General features: G+C 40.0%; 1 protein-coding gene across 2 annotated transcripts; it reads left to right on the top strand.

Moving 5' to 3' along the window:
• Positions 1-1,181: 1,181 nt before the first annotated feature.
• On the top strand, positions 1,182-19,910 carry LOC119720746 (rab9 effector protein with kelch motifs-like). Of its 2 annotated transcripts, none has more exons than XM_038190577.1 (7): positions 1,182-1,465; positions 10,956-11,175; positions 12,120-12,272; positions 13,224-13,382; positions 14,530-14,679; positions 15,693-15,842; positions 18,138-19,910. In XM_038190577.1, exons 2-7 carry the CDS (start codon positions 10,965-10,967, stop codon positions 18,650-18,652), a joined length of 1,338 nt encoding a protein of 445 aa, XP_038046505.1. In that variant the 5' UTR covers positions 1,182-1,465; positions 10,956-10,964; the 3' UTR covers positions 18,653-19,910. The 2 variants fall into 2 exon arrangements, with proteins under 2 accessions (XP_038046505.1, XP_038046504.1); XM_038190576.1 differs by lacking the exon at positions 1,182-1,465 and adding an exon at positions 10,091-10,249.
• Positions 19,911-20,137: the final 227 nt, after the last annotated feature.

Here is a 20,137-nt window from a genome sequence, read left to right as displayed (position 1 = left end):
ATAGAATCTCCTGATGTTACATACACTGTAAAAAAGTTGGGCAAAATGGGTTGATAATTCGACCAATTATGGTCGAATTATCAACTGCCTTCCCCTCTTGGGCATATTCGTCCCAATAGTTTGACAGTTTTACCCAATTCAACCCAATATGAGGTAATTTCATACCTGCTGGGTAAATTAAATTGCCCAGCAGTGTTTTATCCAACCTTTTTACAGTGTTTCAAGACAAATCGTTGGGCTAAATTTCAAATTAATACAACTGTTATTTCTCTCGTTATTTGCCCGAAAAACGAGTGAGTTCTTTTTGTTCAATATAGTAGGGCATCCGTGTTGATATGGAAAGAAAATTAAAGTATGTAGACCGATAGGCACGTTTGACTCCGTGCGCCGAGACCATTGTTTTGTTTAGAGAGAGTCCTTTTTTGACAGAAACTAGTAACAAAAGATTAAAAAAAATTTATTGTATTTTTCGCGTATGTTTCGACAGTCGTTTTTATTAACTGTTTGACGGCTTCTCACGAAAAACAATTGACGGGGATTTATAAGGGGCACACGACAACACGTCTTGAATAGAGCAAAGTTTGATTTCTTTTTATTTTTTTTCAGTTCTACTTCAACATGACTGTCACTTTATCATTCTAAAACAAATGGACTACTTTGGAGATAATTCTTGTGGTGAAACAATCATAGGTGTGTTTTCTTTTTGTATGACTTAAAATAAAAAAGTTCAACTGATATTAATGACCGTGCATAAAATTTAAAATCTGCCCACGTGAAACCCATGTCTCATCCTTTAAATCTGGTTTCCACGTTTGAAAAATTTTGGAAAGATGCGGACTTTTGAAGCAATCGCCACTGGAGTCCTAAATGTATTCTGCGATTTGATAAACATTGCTGAATCTCAGCATGTTACTATTTTCATTTTACAGGTCTACTTTTATCCCCCTCTAGTCTTATTCATTTATTCAATCATCGTCTCTTCATTTCGTCACCTTTAAAAATTGTTTTCTTCGTCATTTTACGATGCATTTTACGATGTTGTATATTTCACGTATTGATTCTACTCAGCCTTACACGCGTTTACCTATCCAACGCTTGAGGCGCCTTTTCCAGTGGCCCAATTTTATGACGTCATAGTGTTTCATTGGGCGCTGTACCTTAAGATACCAGTGTCCGATCTTTCTTTGGTACTACATGTACTATACGCAGAGTTATCATGTGCATGCTCCCCAGTTTTCACTTTGTGGCATTAGGAAAAAAAATCTAATTTTTTTTTACGGCACCTTTGCGAGTATTCCAAGGACAACAAATTAAGAGATCGATTTAAATTTCAATTCTGCCCAGCCCATTTTATTTATCGATACATTATTTGTTGATTACAAAAATAGTCTGGTGCTCGAGGTTGGCCCGGTGGCCGTTCGGAAACCACCTATGAAACAGGGTATAAGCCACTGCTGTTGCTGAGGTGAGGGACGCACACCTGAGTGAACCTGGCCGCGTATTCGGCCAGATACCACAGCCGCGTATTCAGCCGTGTATTCAGCCGCGTATTCATAAAGTACGGAGGCCAGTAAACAACATTATTGATGTGATAAATTTTTATATATTTAATGCGGATTTCATCGAGGAGTGTACCGAAAATGAAGGACGTCAGTTTTATGTTTGATGGTCAGTTATTGAGGACTAGAGGCTTCCTATAAATTATTTTGGTTTCAGATCTAGGGCAGCTATGAATCACGTGATACTCGTCTTGAGGAAAATCGTACTTTAATAGCATTTTGCGGTTGTACAACATTAATTTAAACTTAAGTTAAACTTCGAGACAAAGTGTACCAAACAGTGAAGAAGAAAAAGTCAAATCGCCGATGTCATTTTAAAGAGTGGTGTCCCGCCTACACTTTATTTTGGTTTCAGGTGTTTGGGATGTGTCTGTCACGTGACAGTGGCATAACATAATGGGCTTTCACCGCCAAATTTACTCCTTTTTTTATATATATTTAATGCGGATTTCAGGAAAAAGTGTACTGAAAATGCAACATGTCCGAATTATGTTTGATGGTCAGTTATTGAGGACTAGAGGCTTCCTATAAATTATTTTGGTTTCAGATCTAGGGCAGCTATGAATCACGTGATACTCGTCCTGAGAAAAATCGTACAAATAGCATTTTGCGGTTGTACAACAACATTAAACTTTAATTTAAAGTTCGAGACAAAGTGTACCAAACAGTGAAGAAGTAAAAGTCAAATCGCCGGTGTCATCTTAAAGGGTGGTCTCCCGCCTACACTTTATTTTGGTTTCAGGTGTATGGGATGTGTCTGTCACGTGACAGTGGCATAACATAATGGGCTTTCACCGCCAAATTTACTTTTTTTATAATATTTAATGCGGATTTCAGGAAAAAGTGTACCGAAAATGCAACATGTCCGAATTATGCTTGATGGTCAGTTATTGAGGACTAGAGGCTTCCTATAAATTATTTTGGTTTCAGATCTAGGGCGGCTATGAATCACGTGATACTCGTCCTGAGGAAAATCGTACTTTAATAGCATGTTGCGGTTGTACAACATTAAACTTAAGTTAAACTTCGAGACAAAGTGTACCAAACAGTGAAGAAGAAAAAGTCAAATCGCCGATGTCATCTTAAAGAGTGGTGTCCCGCCTACACTTTATTTTGGTTTCAGGTGTATGGGATGTGTCTGTCACGTGACAGTGGCATAACATAATGGGCTTTCACCGCCAAATTTACTTTTTTATATATTTAATGCGGATTTCAGGAAAAAGTGTACCGAAAATGCAACATGTCCGAATTATGTTTGATGGTCAGTTATTGAGGACTAGAGGCTTCCTATAACTTATTTTGGTTTCAGATCTAGGGCAGCTATGAATCACGTGATACTCGTCTTGAGGAAAATCGTACTTTAATAGCATTTTGCGGTAACGTTGTACAACATTAATTTAAACTTAAGTTAAACTTCGAGACAAAGTGTACCAAACAGTGAAGAAGAAAAAGTCAAATCGCCGATGTCATCTTAAAGAGTGGTATCCCGCCTACACTTTATTTTGGTTTCAGGTGTTTGGGATGTGTCTGTCACGTGACAGTGGCATAACATAATGGGCTTTCACCGCCAAATTTACTTTTTTTTTATATATTTAATGCGGATTTCAGGAAAAAGTGTACTGAAAATGAAACATGTCCGAATTATGTTTGATGGTCAGTTATTGAGGACTAGAGGCTTCCTATAAATTATTTTGGTTTCAGATCTAGGGCAGTTATGAATCACGTGATACCCGTCCTGAAAAAATCGTACAAATAGCATTTTGCGGTTGTACAACATTAAACTTAAGTTAAACTTTGAGACAAAGTGTACCAAACAGTGTAGGAGAAAAAGTCAAATCGCCGATGACATCTTAAAGAGTGGTGTCCCGCCTACACTATTTTGGTTTCAGGTGTGTGGGGTGTATCTGTCACGTGACAATGGCAATACAAAATGGGCTTTCACCGCCAAATTTACTATATTTTATATATTTAATGCATATTTCAGGAAAAAGTGTACCGAAAATGCAGCATGTCCGAATTATGTTTGATGGTCAGTTATTGAGGACTAGAGGCTTCCTATAATTTATTTTGGTTTCAGATCTAGGGCAGCTATGAGTCACGTGATACTCGGCCTGAGAAAAATCGTACTAAAATAGCATTTTGCGGTAATTGTACATTATTAAAACTTAAGTTAAACTTCGAGACAAAGTGTACTAAACAGTGTAGGAGAAAAAGTCAAATCGCCGATGACATCTTAAAGAGTGGTGTCCCGCCTACACTCTATTTTGGTTTCAGGTGTATGGGGTGTCTATCTGTCACGTGACAATGGCAATACAAAATGGGCTTTCACCGCCAAATTTACTAATTTATTATTTTATATATTTAATGCATATTTCAGGAAAAAGTGTACCGAAAATGCAACATGTCCGAATTATGTTTGATGGTCAGTTATTGAGGACTAGAGGCTTCCTATAAATTATTTTGGTTTTAGATCTAGGGCAGCTATGAATCACGTGATACTCGTCCTGAGGAAAATCGTACCAAAATAGCATTTTGCGGTTGTACAACAACATTATTAAAACTTTTTAAAGTTAAAGTTCGAGACAAAGTGTACCAAACAGTGAAGAAGAAAAAGTCAAATCGCCGATGTCATCTTAAAGGGTGGTCTCCCGCCTACACTCTATTTTGGTTTCAGGTGTATGGGATGTGTCTGTCACGTGACAGTGGCATAACATAATGGGCTTTCACCGCCAAATTTACTTTTTTTTATTATTTAATGCGGATTTCAGGAAAAAGTGTACCGAAAATGCAACATGTCCGAATTATGTTTGATGTTTAGTTATTGAGGACTAGAGGCGTCCTATAAAATGTTATACATGCTGCAAAAGGTGATCTGTTTTCCAGATAGATAATTTATTTTATTCAACGAATTTTTCAAAATAAACGACAAATATCAATATTTTTCTATGCTGTATCAGAGTTCACATTAAAGCAACCATGTCGTCAACGCGTTTTGAAAATTTGATGCAATAATTACTTATAAATTAACTGCTTATAATGCGAATCATCACATTTAACGTAATTTTCGAACGCTTTTAGAGATGTTGAAAAATAAATGCATCATTTAAAACAGAGTGTACCTCACATGTTGTCAAAAACTCATAATTTTATTGCATAATCTACGAGATCATGTGACTGGGCACGCTTCATTTTAGTATTGGCTTCAGCCGAGCACTAATTAGTGCCTAGTTAGCCTCTTAAAGTGACCCCATTTTCCAGGCACTATGAGAATGCATTCTTTTCAACTGCGTATATCACTGCTCCTTTAAAACAAAGTGTACCTCACATGTTGTCAATAACTCATAATTTTATTGCTTAATCTACGAGATCATGTGACCGGGCACACTTGATTTTGGTATTGGCTTCAAATTAGTACTAATTAGTGACTAATCGGCCCCTTACAGTGGCCCCATTTTCCCGGCACTATCAGAATGCATTCTTCTCAACTGCGTATATCACTGCTCCTTTAAAACAAAGTGTACCTCACATGTTGTCAAAAACTCATAATTTTATTGCTTAATCTACGAGATCATGTGACCGGGCACACTTGATTTTGGTATTGGCTTCAAATTAGTACTAATTAGTGACTAATCGGCCCCTTAAAGTGACCACATTTTCCCGGCACTATCAGAATGCATTCTTCTCAACTGCGTATATCACTGCTTCTTTAAAACAAAGTGTACCTCATATGTTGCCAAAAACTTGCAGTTTTATTTCATAATCTACGAGATCATATCACTGGACACACTTAATATTTTGGTATTGGCTTCATCCAAGGACTAATTAGTGACTAATTAGCCCCTTAAATTGACCCAATTTTCAAGGCACTATCAGCATGCATTCTTTTTCCAACTGCATACATCACTGGTCCTTTAAAACAAAGTGTACCTCACATGTTTTCAAAACTCATAATTTTATTGCATAATCTACGCGATCATGTGACTGGGCACACTTACTTTTGGTATTGGCTTCATCCAAGGACTAATTAGTGCCTAATTAGCCCCTTAAAGTGACCCAATTTTCCCAGCACTATCAGCATGCATTCTTTTCAACTGCGTACATCACTGCTCCTTTAAAACAAAGTGTACCTCCCAAGTTGCGAGATCATATCACTGGGCACACTTAGTTTAAAAGGAGCAGTGATGTATGCAGTTGAAAAGAATGCATGCTGATAGTGCTGGGAAAATAGGGTCACTTTTAGGGGCCGATTAGTCACTAATTAGTCATTGGATGAAGCCAATACCAAAATTGAGTGTGCCCGGTCACATGATCTCGTAGATTATGCAATAAAATGATGAGTTTTTGGCAACATGTGAGGTACACTTTGTTTTAAAGGAGCAGTGATATACGTAGTTAAAAAGAATGCATGCTGATAGTGCCGGGAAAATTGGGTCACTTTAAGGGGTCAATTAGGCACTAATTAGTGTTCGGCTGAAGTCAATACCAAAATTGAGTGTGCCCAGTGATATGATCTCGTAGATTATGCAATAAAATTATGAGTTTTTGACAACATGTGAGGTACACTTTGTTTTAAAGGAGCAGTGATATACGCAGTTGAGAAGAATGCATTCTGATAGTGCCGGGAAAATGGGGTCACTTTAAGGGGCCGATTAGGCACTAATTAGTACTTGGATGAAGCCAATACCAAAATTAAGTGTGCCCGGTCACATGAACTCGTAGATTATGCAATAAAATGATGAGTTTTTGACAACATGTGAGGTACACTTTGTTTTAAAGGAGCAGTGATATACGCAGTTGAAAAGAATGCATTCTGATAGTGCCGGGAAAATTGGGTCACTTTAAGGGGCCAATTAGGCACTAATTAGTGTTCGGCTGAAGCCAATACCAAAATAGAGTGTGCCCAGTGATATGATCTCGTAGATTATGCAATAAAATTATGAGTTTTTGACAACATGTGAGGTACACTTTGTTTTAAAGGACCAGTGATGTATGCAGTTGAAAAGAATGCATGCTGATAGTGCTTTGAAACTTGGGTCAATTTAAGGGGCTAATTAGGCACTAATTAGTCCTTGGATGAAGCCAATACCAAAATATTAAGTGTGTCCAGTGATATGATCTCGTAGATTATGAAATAAAACTGCAAGTTTTTGGCAACATATGAGGTACACTTTGTTTTAAAGAAGCAGTGATATACGCAGTTGAAAAGAATGTATGCTGATAGTGCCGGAAAATTGGGTCACTGGCCGATTAGTCACTAATTAGTACTACTTTGAAGCCAATACCAAAATTAAGTGTGCCCGGTCACATGATCTCGTAGATTATTAAAAGCAATAAAATTATGAGTTTTTGACAACATGTGAGGTACACTTTGTTTTAAAGGAGCAGTGATATACGCAGTTGAAAAGAATGCATTCTTATAGTGCTTGGAAAATGGGGTCGCTTTAAGAGGCTAATTAGGCACTAATTAGTGCTCGGCTGAAACCAATACCAAAATAAAACATGCCCAGTCACATGATCTCGTAGATTATGCAATAAAATTATGAGTTTTTGACAACATTGTGAGGTACACTCTGTTTTAAATGATGCATTTATTTTTCAACATCTCTAAAAGCGTTCGAAAATTACGTTAAATGTGATGATTCGCATTAAGCAGTTAATTTCTAAGTAATTATTGCATCAAATTTTCAAAACTCGTTGACGACATGGTTGCTTATATTGTGAACTCTGATACAGTATAGAAAAATATTGATATTTGTCGTTTATTTTGAAAAATTCGTTGAATAACATAAATTATCTATCTGGAAAACAGATCACATTTTGCAGCATGTATAACATTACGACGCCTCTAGTCCTCAATAATTGAACAGACGGGCAACCACTCTAACTTTAAGATGTCATCGGCGATTTCACTTTTTCTCCTTCACTGTTTGGTGCACTTTCTCTCGAATTTTAACTTAAGTTTAATGTTGTACAACCGCAAAATGCTATTTTAGTACGATTTTTCTCAGGACGAGTATCACGTGATTCATAGCTGCTCTAGATCTGAAACTAAAATAATTTATAGGAAGCCTCTAGTCCTCAATAAATGAACATCAAACATAATTCGGACATGTTGCATTTTCGGTACAGTTTTTTCCTGAAATCCGCATACGCGCATTAAATATAATAAAATAAAGTTAATTTGGCGATGAAAGCCCATTTTGTATTGCCATTGTCACGTGACAGATACACCCCACACACCTGAAACCAAAATAAAGAGTAGGCGGGCCACGACTCTTTAAGATGTCATCGGCGATTTGACTTTTTCTCCTACACTGTTTGGTACACTTTGTCTCGAAGTTTAACTTAAGTTTAATGTTGTACAACCGCAAAATGCTATTTGTACGATTTTTCTCAGGACGAGTATCACGTGATTCATAGCTGCCCTAGATCTGAAACCAAAATAATTTATAGGAAGCCTCTAGTCCTCAATAACTGACCATCAAACATAATTCGGATATGTTGCATTTTCGGTACACTTTTTCCTGAAATATGCATTAAATATATAAAATAATAAAAGTAAATTTGGCGGTGAAAGCCCATTTTGTATTGCCATTGTCACGTGACAGATACACCCCATACACCTGAAACCAAAATAGAGTGTAGGCGGGACACCACTCTTTAAGATGACACCGGCGATTTGACTTTTTCTCCTACACTGTTTGGTACACTTTGTCTCGAAGTTTAACTTAAGTTTTAATAATGTACAATTACCGCAAAATGCTATTTTAGTACGATTTTTCTCAGGACGAGTATCACGTGATTCATAGCTGCCCTAGATCTGAAACCAAAATAATTTATAGGAAGCCTCTAGTCCTCAATAACTGACCATCAAACATAATTCGAACATGTTGCATTTTCGGTACACTTTTTCCTGAAATCCGCAATAAATATAATAAAATAAAAGTAAATTTGGCGGTGAAAGCCCATTATGTTATGCCATTGTCACGTGACAGATACCACCCACACACCTGAAACCAAAATAGAGTGTAGGCGGGACACCACTCTTTAAGAGGTCATCGGCGATTTGACTTTTTCTCCTACACTGTTTGGTACACTTTGTCTCGAAGTTTAACTTAATTTAAATGCACAACGTTACTGCAAAATGCTATTTTAGTACGTTTTTTATTAGGACGAGTATCACGTGATTCATATCTGCCCTAGATCTGAAACCAAAATAATTTACAGGAAGCCTCTAGTCCTCAATAACTGACCATCAAACATAATTCGGACATGTTGCATTTTCGGTACACTTTTTCCTGAAATCCCCATTAAATATATAAAATAAAGTAAATTTGGCGGTTAAAGCCCATTTTGTTATGCCATTGTCACGTGACAAATACACCCCACACACCTGAAACCAAAATAGAGTGTAGGCTAGACACCACTCTTTAAGATGACATCGGCGATTTGACTTTTTCTCCTACACTGTTTGGTACACTTTGTCTCGAAGTTTAACTTATAAAGTTTAATGTTGTACAACCGCAAAATGCTATTTGTACGATTTTTCTCAGGACGAGTATCACGTGATTCATATCTGCCCTAGATCTGAAACCAAAATAATTTACAGGAAGCCTTTAGTCCTCAATAACTGACCATCAAACATAATTCGGACATGTTGCATTTTCGGTACACTTTTTCCTGAAATCCCCATTAAATATATAAAATAAAGTAAATTTGGCGGTTAAAGCCCATTTTGTTATGCCACTGTCACGTGACAGACACATCCCAAACACCTGAAACCAAAATAAAGTGTAGGCGAGACACCACTCTTTAAGATGACATCGGCGATTTGACTTTTTCTTCTTCACTGTTTGGTACACTTTGTCTCGAAGTTTAACTTATTAAGTTTAATGTTGTACAACGTTACCGCAAAATGCTATTAAAGTACGATTTTCCTCAGGACGAGTATCACGTGATTCATAGCTACCCTAGATCTGAAACCAAAATAATTGATAGGAAACCTCTAGTCCTCAATAACTGACCATCAAACATAATTCGAACATGTTGCATTTTCGGTACACTTTTTCCTGAAATCCGCATTAAATATTATAAAAAAAAGTAAATTTGGCGGTGAAAGCCCATTATATTATGCCACTGTCACGTGACAGACACATCCCATACACCTGAAACCAAAATAAAGTGTAGGCGGGACACCACTCTTTAAGATGACATCGGCGATTTGACTTTTTCTTCTTCACTGTTTGGTACAATTTGTCTCGAAGTTTAACTTAAAGTTTAATGTTGTTGTACAACCGCAAAATGCTATTAAAGTACGATTTTTATCAGGACGAGTATCACGTGATTCATAGCTGCCCTAGATCTGACACCAAAATAATTGATAGGAAGCCTCTAGTCCTCAATAACTGACCATCAAGCATAATACTGACGTCCTTCATTTTCGGTACACTCCTCGATGAAATCCGCATAAAATATATAAAAATTTATCATATCAATAAAGTTGTTTATTGGCCTCCGTACTTTTTGAATACGCGGCTGAATACACGGCTGAATACGCGGCTGTGGTATCTGGCCGAATACGCGGCCAGGTTCACTCTGGTGGACGCACGAGTTTTGATGTCGGTGCTTTGAATTAGTTTGAAACAGTTGAAATTACTTTTATTTGGATTTTTATTCACTGAATTTAACTGGTACGGTATAATTGTAGCACCAACCATTTTTACGTGTTTGGCATGTCTAATATCTACGAAAAGCTTAGAGAAACCTGACACAACACTGACTATGCTGCGCTGACAGTGACACTGAGTGACAGTGAATGCCCACAAATTAAATGTAGTTTTGCCGAATTTGCCTGGCACTGGCAGCCTGGGGATGGTGAGGGCGCTGTGATATAAGCAGCTACTTCACAATTTGTTCTAAAAACCATTGTTTTTTGGGAAAGAATGCAGACACCACTTCTTTGGTCGTGTACAAAGTATATGGAGAGTCGAGTGAATTTTCAAAGTATTTGCTAACAAAATTGGAAATGTTTCTCAGTCCCAGATTTATGTCTTAATCTTATTCTTAATCTTATTCTTATGATGAAAAAAAGTGGTGTTAGGATGCAATGTTCTTTCCGTTATATAGTTCTAGCGGTCAGTGGCTAGCTACATGAAGTACGACTGACCGCTGACCAAAGTCCAAATTCGAAAAAAGGAGTTCTAGTGCCCCAGTTACTGGGTCTAGCTAAGTAACTAGCTTGGAAAACCCCAGCTGCAAATGCTAATTGGAAATTCTGCAACTAATTGTCCAATTTCAGTTGAGTCTTAGAGCAGTGATTTCTTGAGCTATTTTGGGAGGAGGGCGTTCGATTAATGACTGATGACATAGTTACTAAATTAGTCAATTTCTTTGCAGTTTGACCAAATGGAGCTGAATCCCATCCTAGGCCCAGGGGACTGCCCCCAGCCAGGCATGTGGTATGTCATCTCATCCATGGGGCAGCACCCCTCAGTCAGGGTGGGTCACACATGCAGCTACGTGCCTGGCAAGACGCCAGACGACAAAGGCAGACTGGTGGTGATCGGGGGCGCAGACCCAAGTGGGGCATATGCAGAGACGTATCAGCTGGATCTGGGTGAGCACAAACTGGGAACCCTCCCATTTCCTTCAAAATCCATCAGGTGTTTTGAAGGGTTGATGGTGGTAGTCTAGCCTGGCCGCGATTTTTTTTCTCCCAAAAGACATCCACTTATGGGTGTATGCTATGGCGTTTTGGACTTAACTTTTATAAAAACATGAGAAGAAAATAAAAAATTAGAAAAAAAAGTGAATTTGAACGTTATGAATTTGCGTGCTTTATTTCCCTTAAAAAAAAAAAATCCTCCGAAGCCTCAGGTTAGAAAAGGAAAAGAATTCGGGTGCAAAACTGAGATTCTAACCCGCAACCTCGCGGTGCAAAACCTACCTTCTATCGACTGAGCTGTAGCACTACTCGCCAAAACGTGGGGAAACAATAATTATATACCTGCGCGCGTATCATAAAAGTATCTTAGAGGGCGCTAAACAACCATGTATACGGATGTCGTTTGGGAGAAAAAAGTTCGCAGCCCGGCCACCATTACAGTAACATTTAGCTTGATACCCTGTGAAAAAGTCAAATACAAAGAATGTGCCAATTTTGAGATTTGTGCAGTGGTGGATTTTAAGAGTTTCTGGAAGGCTCCTGGTGAAATATACTTCGGGAGTTGGGGCTGTTATACCCAGCGGCGTAGCCAGGTTTCTCGTCATAGGGGGGCGGGGGAGGGGGGGGGACTGGATGTTACAGTGGGTGTGCCCAATTTCTGTTAAACCCATTAACCATGGTGGCATATAGGACTAACACATTTCTGGGGGGGGGGGGTTGCACACCCCCATTGGCAACATCGCTGGTTACGCTCTAACTATAGCTTTGTCCCATGTGACTGTGCACCATTGTGATGCTTTATGGTGTTCAATGATCTTGGGTCAAACTCTAAGGTTGCAAGGTAGTGGCATCCCATGACAAGATTTTTCGTTTTTGCACACTTTCTTTTTGCGCAGACACCTACCAGTGGACAACACCAGACTACAGTGGCCTGAGACCTCGTTACGAACACGCCATGTTTCAGCCAGTGAGTCAACCCAACAAGATATTCGTATTCGGTGGTGCCGACCAAGGAAGAAATATGAATGACCTTCAGGTACTAGACCTGGGTAAGTTTGGCATGACTACCTAGGTTTAAAAAAAATGGTGATTTCGGATTCGTTATGATTAGCTTTTGCTGTGTCCAAAAGTGTAGTAGATCCGGCAGGATCTCGCACAAAAAACACGCATGATGGCGGCCATGTTTAACGCCAGATACGTGTCAGCGCTGCACTTAAGTCTTCAATTCAAGCCTGGTTTCACCATTGAGTGAGGGCCACTGATGACTTGATGTACCAAACTGTGGTACTGCCGTATTGGCATGAGCTCGTTGTGCCGAAAAAAAAACCCTGACCATTTCCCTGACTTCCAATTAAGTCTACTTCAATGTTTATGCAAACCCAACCTCATCCCCATATGCTCAAAGGATCACTCACGTGATCACCCCATTTATCCCCTGTTGGAATGAGCAAGGGTGGATCCAGAACACAATGTGGGGGGGGGGGGGCCCAAACAAAATTGGTCCCCCAAAAAGTGGGTCCCAAAAATTACGGTGTGGGGTTCGGGGCCCGCTTTATAAGGTCCCCGAAAAGTGTTTGGATTCTAGATGCTCTGTGGTTTGATCTGAGGCAGTTTCTGATCACTTTAACCGAATCTTTTTGGGGAAAAGATGGTGGTGTACGCAGTGCCTGCCTTTACTGCGACGTAGCCCCCCTTGGCCCCTCCCTGGATCCGCCCTTGCTATTGAGACGCAGAGGTCGATTATCGAAACAAGGTTAACTGATAACAACGGAACAGCACAGACATGACGGACCTGACAGACGATTTTGAAGAGGCTGCTTGATATTTTTGTTCTCTTTCTTTTTTGTTTCTATTACTTTGATTGAAAACTTAATTTCGATTTTCAGTTATTTTCTTTGACCAACCCATACACAATTTCGAAAAAAGATCGGAATTTCTAAACATTGACTATTCTGAATGGCCCCTTAGTAATGTATTGTTTTTTCCTCATCTGTGGTCAGATTCTGGAAAGTGGAGCACTGTGTCTGTCACCGGTACCCCGCCTTCGCCTCGGACATGTCGAAACTGTGCTTCCCTGGGTGACAAACTGTACGTTTTTGGTGGTGGGCACCAGGGGGCGGAGCCTGTGAGCGACAGGCAGCTGTATGCATTTGATGCAGGTGAGAGCACTCTTCTTATCTTCCAGAAAATGTTATAAACCTTTTTAAGTGACCAAAGCTAAAAAGGGAATGAAATGGAATGGAATTTGGCACACATGTAGAGCAGTTAAATCTGAACATATTCACAGAGCGTGGTTTTAAACAAACTGTTTTTTAACTGAATTTGCAATTTAGCACACTTACCACAGCAAGCTTTACTGTAGTATGAGAAAATGCAATTTCCATGGTGTGAGCCTCAAATAATGCTGTGCAGGCAGCGCGTTGACCCTAAGGTCAATTTTCATAAATTTGGTATCAGAGCATGCGCAAGACTTGAAACTAAAAAGTCATCACGGCGAGAAATGCGCATTTGGTGAAATATTGCTATAAAAGTGCGGGTTGACTTCGGACAAGTCTAGATGACTTATGATGGACTTGTTAGGACATGGACTCGACTATAACACTGTTGTTGGTAGGGCTTAACCCTAACTCCCCGGCATAATTTACTAATTTACTTTCCAACACCCACATGGGAAATTGTACACACACACTGTTGGACTTAGTTTCTGGAGGTATGCCAACCCAGTGTAAAAGACCATCTGTTTAGGGGAACTGTACCTATCCCAACAGATTTAAACAAAACCTGCTGTTGGGCTTGGATGGGTTGAGTTCGGTTAAGGTTAATGTACAAAGAAAAAACAGCTACACGTACATTAGGCCCAAAAAAAAAAATATTTGGTCTCTGGTCAGACCAAAGTTCTGGAATTGACGCGGCGACGCGGCTTTTTTTTTTTATTTTTCTTTTTTTAAATTTTTCTTCAAGCTTGGATTGTACAGACAAGGTGGGGTACTATTTTGCTTGTTTGGTGTCCTCATGTACATTGGTGTCCTCCATAATTTGCCTTGGTGCTCTCGATCATTTGCCTTGGTGCAATTTCCCATTCCTTGGTGCTCTTTGGTAAAAAAATTGAGGAGGTGCGGCAATAGAGGGCGCTGTTGGAGCTACCGCAGAACATTTTTGGAAAAAAACAGATTGACGCGCATGATTAAAATCGACGCGCACGCTGACCAGAGACCGACCTATTTTTTTTGGCCTTATTGTGAGAAAGAAATTTATTCAAGTGAAATTCAGTTTTATGACTAGAAAACACATTCTTTCCATTTCCAGCAAGTCTTGCTTGGACGTGTCTAGAGGTCAAAGGTAAAAAACCATCAAGTCGGCATGGTCATGTGATGGTTGCCGTGGGAACCAAGATATACTTGCATGGTGGAATGTCTCGAGAGATCTTCTTCAACGACATGCATGAGTTTGACACCAGTGAGTATGTGGAAAAAAATTATGCTTACATGCCATCCCCCCCCCCATTTTTCAGTCGTAGAAATCATCTTATCATTTTTTTGTCTGAGTGACCTGCTATTGATTCAATGCAAGAAGAACAGTAGCTGTACTGTTTGAATGTACGCACATACCCGCATCCCTATGGATGGGGTACATTTAAGACTATGTTTAAGACAAGTGGCCATTCTTTACATTTGTTTGTCAATTAGAAGAAAGAGTAGGCTTATATGTGTACTATGTATAACCCCCCCCCCCAAAAAAATTCTCCGACCGACTGACCCTCCTGATATGTTTCATGTGAGGACAACACAATTTTTTGGGGGGCCTCATGCAGTGTGGCATTGGAAAGGCCCATGTGTTGTTTTTGCCCATGTGCACAGTGGACGATGCCTAATGAATCAGTTTTTTCCCCTCACTTGCAGGGTATGTTTGGACCAAAAACCCACCCAATTTTTGGGGTACCATTATTCCCTCTGTGCACAGGTTTGTGCTAGTAAAAACTGCTTTGCATACATATGACGCGAAATACCCAGAAAATCATCTGAGTAATGGAAGCGCTTGTGCATTTGGTTAATTAAAGAATCTTGGAGAAATCATCTGGTGCCCAGCAGAAGGACATATGAGCATTCTGACGCGAAGATCACTTTTGAACAAAATTGCATTGAAAGGCTTTATTGTTCCCCATGTGTTTTATGGATCCAATGTTCTCCCATGCGTATTATAAATCGTACAAATTCTAAATTGGTCACAGGTATGAATCATAATTTTTGGAACAACTTGGTTTAATTTTCGATGGGAATGCTTAAGTTTCATTAAAATAGATGCAGTTTTCTGCGCATGTCCTTTTGCTGGGAACATTTTGATGATTACGCGTTCGCACCTAAGGGCCAACGCGCATTCGCCCTTCTGCCAGGCACACGACGAAATTAGTTCCCACCTACCCAGATCTCTGATCCGTTATTAGCTTATAACTTCTTTTTTTTTTTGTTTAGGCACCTTGACCTGGAAACAAGTCCGCTGCAAAGGGGATATACCGCTGGGCTGCACCGCCCATGGAGCTGTTGCAGTTGGCGACAAGATTGTCATTTTTGGCGGTATGACACCGAACGGAGCATTGGATGCTACCTACGTCTTCAATACATGTAAGTACTTTCATGTAAATGCATTGGGGCGTCAAGTTTAGAATGCATGAAACCTTTTACCAAAACTATCCCATATCCTTCAAAATCCATGAAGAGTTGTGTAGGATTTTGCAGGATTGAGGAAAATAGAACCCAGCCTCGTTTAATTTACATGGAACTTGATTCCCCTTGACTGACCTTCCCAAATCCTCTTTGCGAAATGGAGGATTTTGCAGGATTGAGGCCATATGGTAAAAAGACGTGGCTGATTTTGGAGGATGCACTGTGTCAAGGTCATAGGCCAGATTTTGTGTTATTTACGTCAGCCGTGCATCAGTTTAGGCCTAGATTATATAGGGCCAATGATTTTCCGCGATCGCGGAAAACAGACGGAATTCGCGGAATCTGCTCCTCGAAACGGAAAACGGAATTTGAATCTGAAGAAAATAATTTCTGCAATTTTATTGATAAAAAAACATAATTTCGTTAAATTTATTGAGTACAAAACGAATTATTGATGATTGATTGAACAAACGAGCCACACAACAAATGAGCGGTGTTTATATCACGATTTTGGGGGGACAAAAACGTTCAAGATCAGAGCAATAAATGTTACGAGATCATTACCGTAGTACGCGTAGTCATGGGAGTGACAGTCCCGATGCATGCCGTAGCTGTCGGTCAGCGCAACGGTGAAAATCATCACACTCACAGCATGCTCTCGCGGGTCTCTTTTGCTCCATCGGCAGGTTTATTTTTCTCTGTTCAATCAATCAACCATTCGTATAACATCTAACATTGGCTCTATTGAAATGCATGTTGTGCTTAGGTCCAAAATCTACCGTGTGTTCTTATTCCTCCATGCGTAAACTATCCTATTTTGTCGCTAACGTTAGCCCGAAAACAAAATGGCAGACATGAATTTCGCTTCGGCCAGCTGATGTGCGTGACGTCATGGGATGGGCCTGTATGGCTATTGCATGTTTCTTGCGTGTGTGGCAGTGGCAGTGCAGTATACGACTTGACTGTGGTGAAGTTAAATACTATGTCTGTACATTGATCGGCCGTTGATAAAAATAGAAATCTTTTTGGGGCAGTTTTCCCGCGCCCCAACCAAACGACTATTTCATTATCGTCTTGGAATTATTTACTGTGTACATGGTATATGTTTAAATGCCTTTTTTTATGTATTGAATAAATGTGAAACAGAATTTTTCAGCCTGAAACGGAATTCAGGATTTTTGAAAACGGAATTTGCAGTTTTCTGAAACGGAAAATCATTGGCCCTAATTATACTTGAAATCCTCCGCACTGCTCCAGGATGTCGCTGGCTCTGCAAAATATTGACAGTGATTGCTGGAGGATTTTGCAGGATTGAGGCAATGGTCGCATTTCCGAGGAACACATTCAAGAAATAACAGATGATTTTGGAGGATTGAGGCTGTTTGCTATTTTAACATGGAGGCAGTTGGAGGATTTTGCAGGATTGAGGTTACATCCTACCAAAAATGCCTAGGGCATTAGGGTTAAGTAGTGCAAAGCATGTACCATAGACCTTGTGTGTTAAGGCGGAGTCAGAGGGCAGTGGGTTTGTATTGCTGGGATAGACATGAATAAACATTTTGTGTACATTCATTGTATCTAAATGGCTATTTAGCCATGTTGTGGAGGGATCCTTTTTCAAAATGGCTACCTTTTTCAGTTTGGGAAATATCCTTCATTTCAGGGGTGGTTTTCTTTAAGAGAGAATTTCTCAAAAAAGTCAACCGATCAAAAATTGAAATGAAAATGAAAGACGACATCTTGATATCATTTTTTCTGTGCAGCCTGAACACCTGTGAGAGTTCTGAGTATTTTTAAAAGAATTTTGAAGTGTGGGGATTTATCACTGGTGTCTGTGGGAATTAATTTACTTGTTTGCACCCTTATGTATGACTGCTGAGAGCACTGAGATTAGTGGGCAGCCGTTATTGGTCATGTCACTTCATGTGAACTCGGTGCAGAACAACATTGAAGGACGCTTCACCTCCGTTTAGGCTGTGCAGCTATGCACAGATCCGTATTGCACATGCAGAGGTACTAATGGTTTGTGCACAGTCACATGGAATTTGGTTGCGTGCACTCTGCACCATTTACAGACGTGAACCGATGCATAGCTATAGGTGTGCGTTATTGGCTGTAGTGGGTATGCCTCACTTGGCCAGAAAGTACAGAAAGCATTGGTTTTTCAGCCCTAATTCAAAGATTGACATATTTTTGAGGCCATGTTTTTTTTCTTGTTTGAGCAAAACATAAAATGTCTTTGTCTACTTCTAGCAAATTCAAGATGGCAACGAGTAAAGACAGACGGCGCGCCTCCCGCCTGTCGGCTGGATTTTGCAATCTGCACAGCCAAAGTTTTTTACGATTGTCCTGACGAAGAAGATCAGGTCCCTGCCATGTCAGAAGCTGTTCAAAAGCTTGACGCCGTTCTGACGAGCAGAACGGAGAGCAGCGACGGATCGAGCGACAAGATTGCCGACCGTGAGGCCTCCGATTCCAGCAGGACTCTTGAGGGCGCTGGGACGCAAGCCCAGATTGCCTCAGGAGACGCCAAACACCTCGAAGGCGAGGATGCGCCAGACAGGGCCTCACCAACAGAGGGCGCTTGTGGCGCAGCCGCAGGTGCTGAAATTGGTGCTGCTTTGCCGGCTGAGGGCGCTGTTGCTGTTGCCGGACCAGCCGGAGTTAGCCAAGGTAACTGTGTCGTCTGTGTTGTCCATGGCGGTATGGATACGGAGGGGCTGGTGTTCGATGATTGTTTGGTGCTTAGATTGGACAACTTGTCATGATGAGCTACTGAAGGAGAAAGTGAAATTGTAAGTCCTCAATGGAATACCATTAACCACTTGCTGTCGGGATTATTTTTGGCCAAAATTGTGTTTTCTTCGAAAAAAGCAAGACATATCGGCCAAATTATAAATGAAGTCTAACACCATAAAGACTGAGTCTTGAGAGTCATTTGTACAATGTTTGTACGGTACTTCTCACCGTGACTTCATATTTTGCAACACTCTGAAACCCTGTCGCGGAGTGATATTTGCTACGACAACAGTACAGGCCATGTACAGCGGCCAAGTTCAAGTTCAAAACACGGTGTGTACAAACACTACGGTGTGTACAAACACTACGGTGAACAACTGACGTGTATACACGTCCACTGCCGGAGACTCAGGGAAAGCTTGACGATTTTACCCATCACCCGCCCCTGTGAATATACATTGCCAGAACATGTTCACTGTACAGGTCCTCCTACGTTAACTGATTAAACTAGACCCAAGACCAGGTCACATTGGAATGTGGACAGGAACTTCTGTCCTTCCTGCTTCTTTTTGTTCAATATGCTTAAAAGTAAGCACGCAGGGTCTTCCAGTGGATGCTTACTTGTAACCTTTGAATAACTGTGGTCGATGTTTAATGCGCTAAATTCAAAGGATTGCCGTTAAACTAGACTGTAGACCTATGCTCGTCGGAGTGAGGATAGGCATTTGGACCAAAGCCGTTGAGATTTCATCGTTTGCTACTTAAGACCAACCTTCAAAGTAAACGGGGATGCATCGTGCAGGGCTTGATCGTGAACACATCATGAATTGAATGAATTGTTGCGATTTCTGCACATGCTTCTGAAGTTAAGATCCATTGCAGGCGATGTTTTAATGGCCTTTACTGCAGAATTGCAGACCCTTCTTAAGGCCGATTTACACATACGCGACTTTGTTGCGCAACAATAATGCGCGCCTTTCAAGGTATGCAGAATTCAGTGTGTGTGCGTTAACATTTACACGACTCAGTTGTGCATCGTATGTCTCATTGATTTGTGCGTATTTATAAAAACGCGCGACATTGTCGCATAACAATATCGTGTATATTGGCCTTTAGTGTGGGTATGCTGCCAGTTTTTTGAAGAAGAAGATTTTTTTTTTTAAAACTGCTTTCTTTGAAAGAAATCTTCAGACATTCTAAAGAATTTTTAACGAATGACTTAAATGTATGTATTTTCTATTAATGCAGTGGTGGAATAAATCCTTGAAAAGTGTTTGATTCTCATAACCTGGGCTGTTTGCTGATTTTTTTTTATTTTTAAAACTGCAAAGTTGTTAACGTCAAGCCTTCTTAAGTAAAACAGATAACGCATTATTTTAATGGCTGAACATTACTCATGGAAATCTCCGTTTTTGTTTGTTTTAAAGGTCCCCAAAAGAGCTTAAAAAAGTGTGGTTTGGCAAAACACAGTAAACTCCAACTCATGTCAGAAGCGATGATGGGAATACTTTCTT

Source organism: Patiria miniata, unplaced genomic scaffold, assembly GCF_015706575.1.
Source record: "Patiria miniata isolate m_02_andy unplaced genomic scaffold, ASM1570657v1 HiC_scaffold_9, whole genome shotgun sequence".
Classification (NCBI taxonomy): Eukaryota; Metazoa; Echinodermata; class Asteroidea; order Valvatida; family Asterinidae; genus Patiria; species Patiria miniata.
The sequence above is the reverse complement of the archived record's forward strand: the minus strand, read 5'-3'. Positions and strand labels throughout refer to the sequence as shown.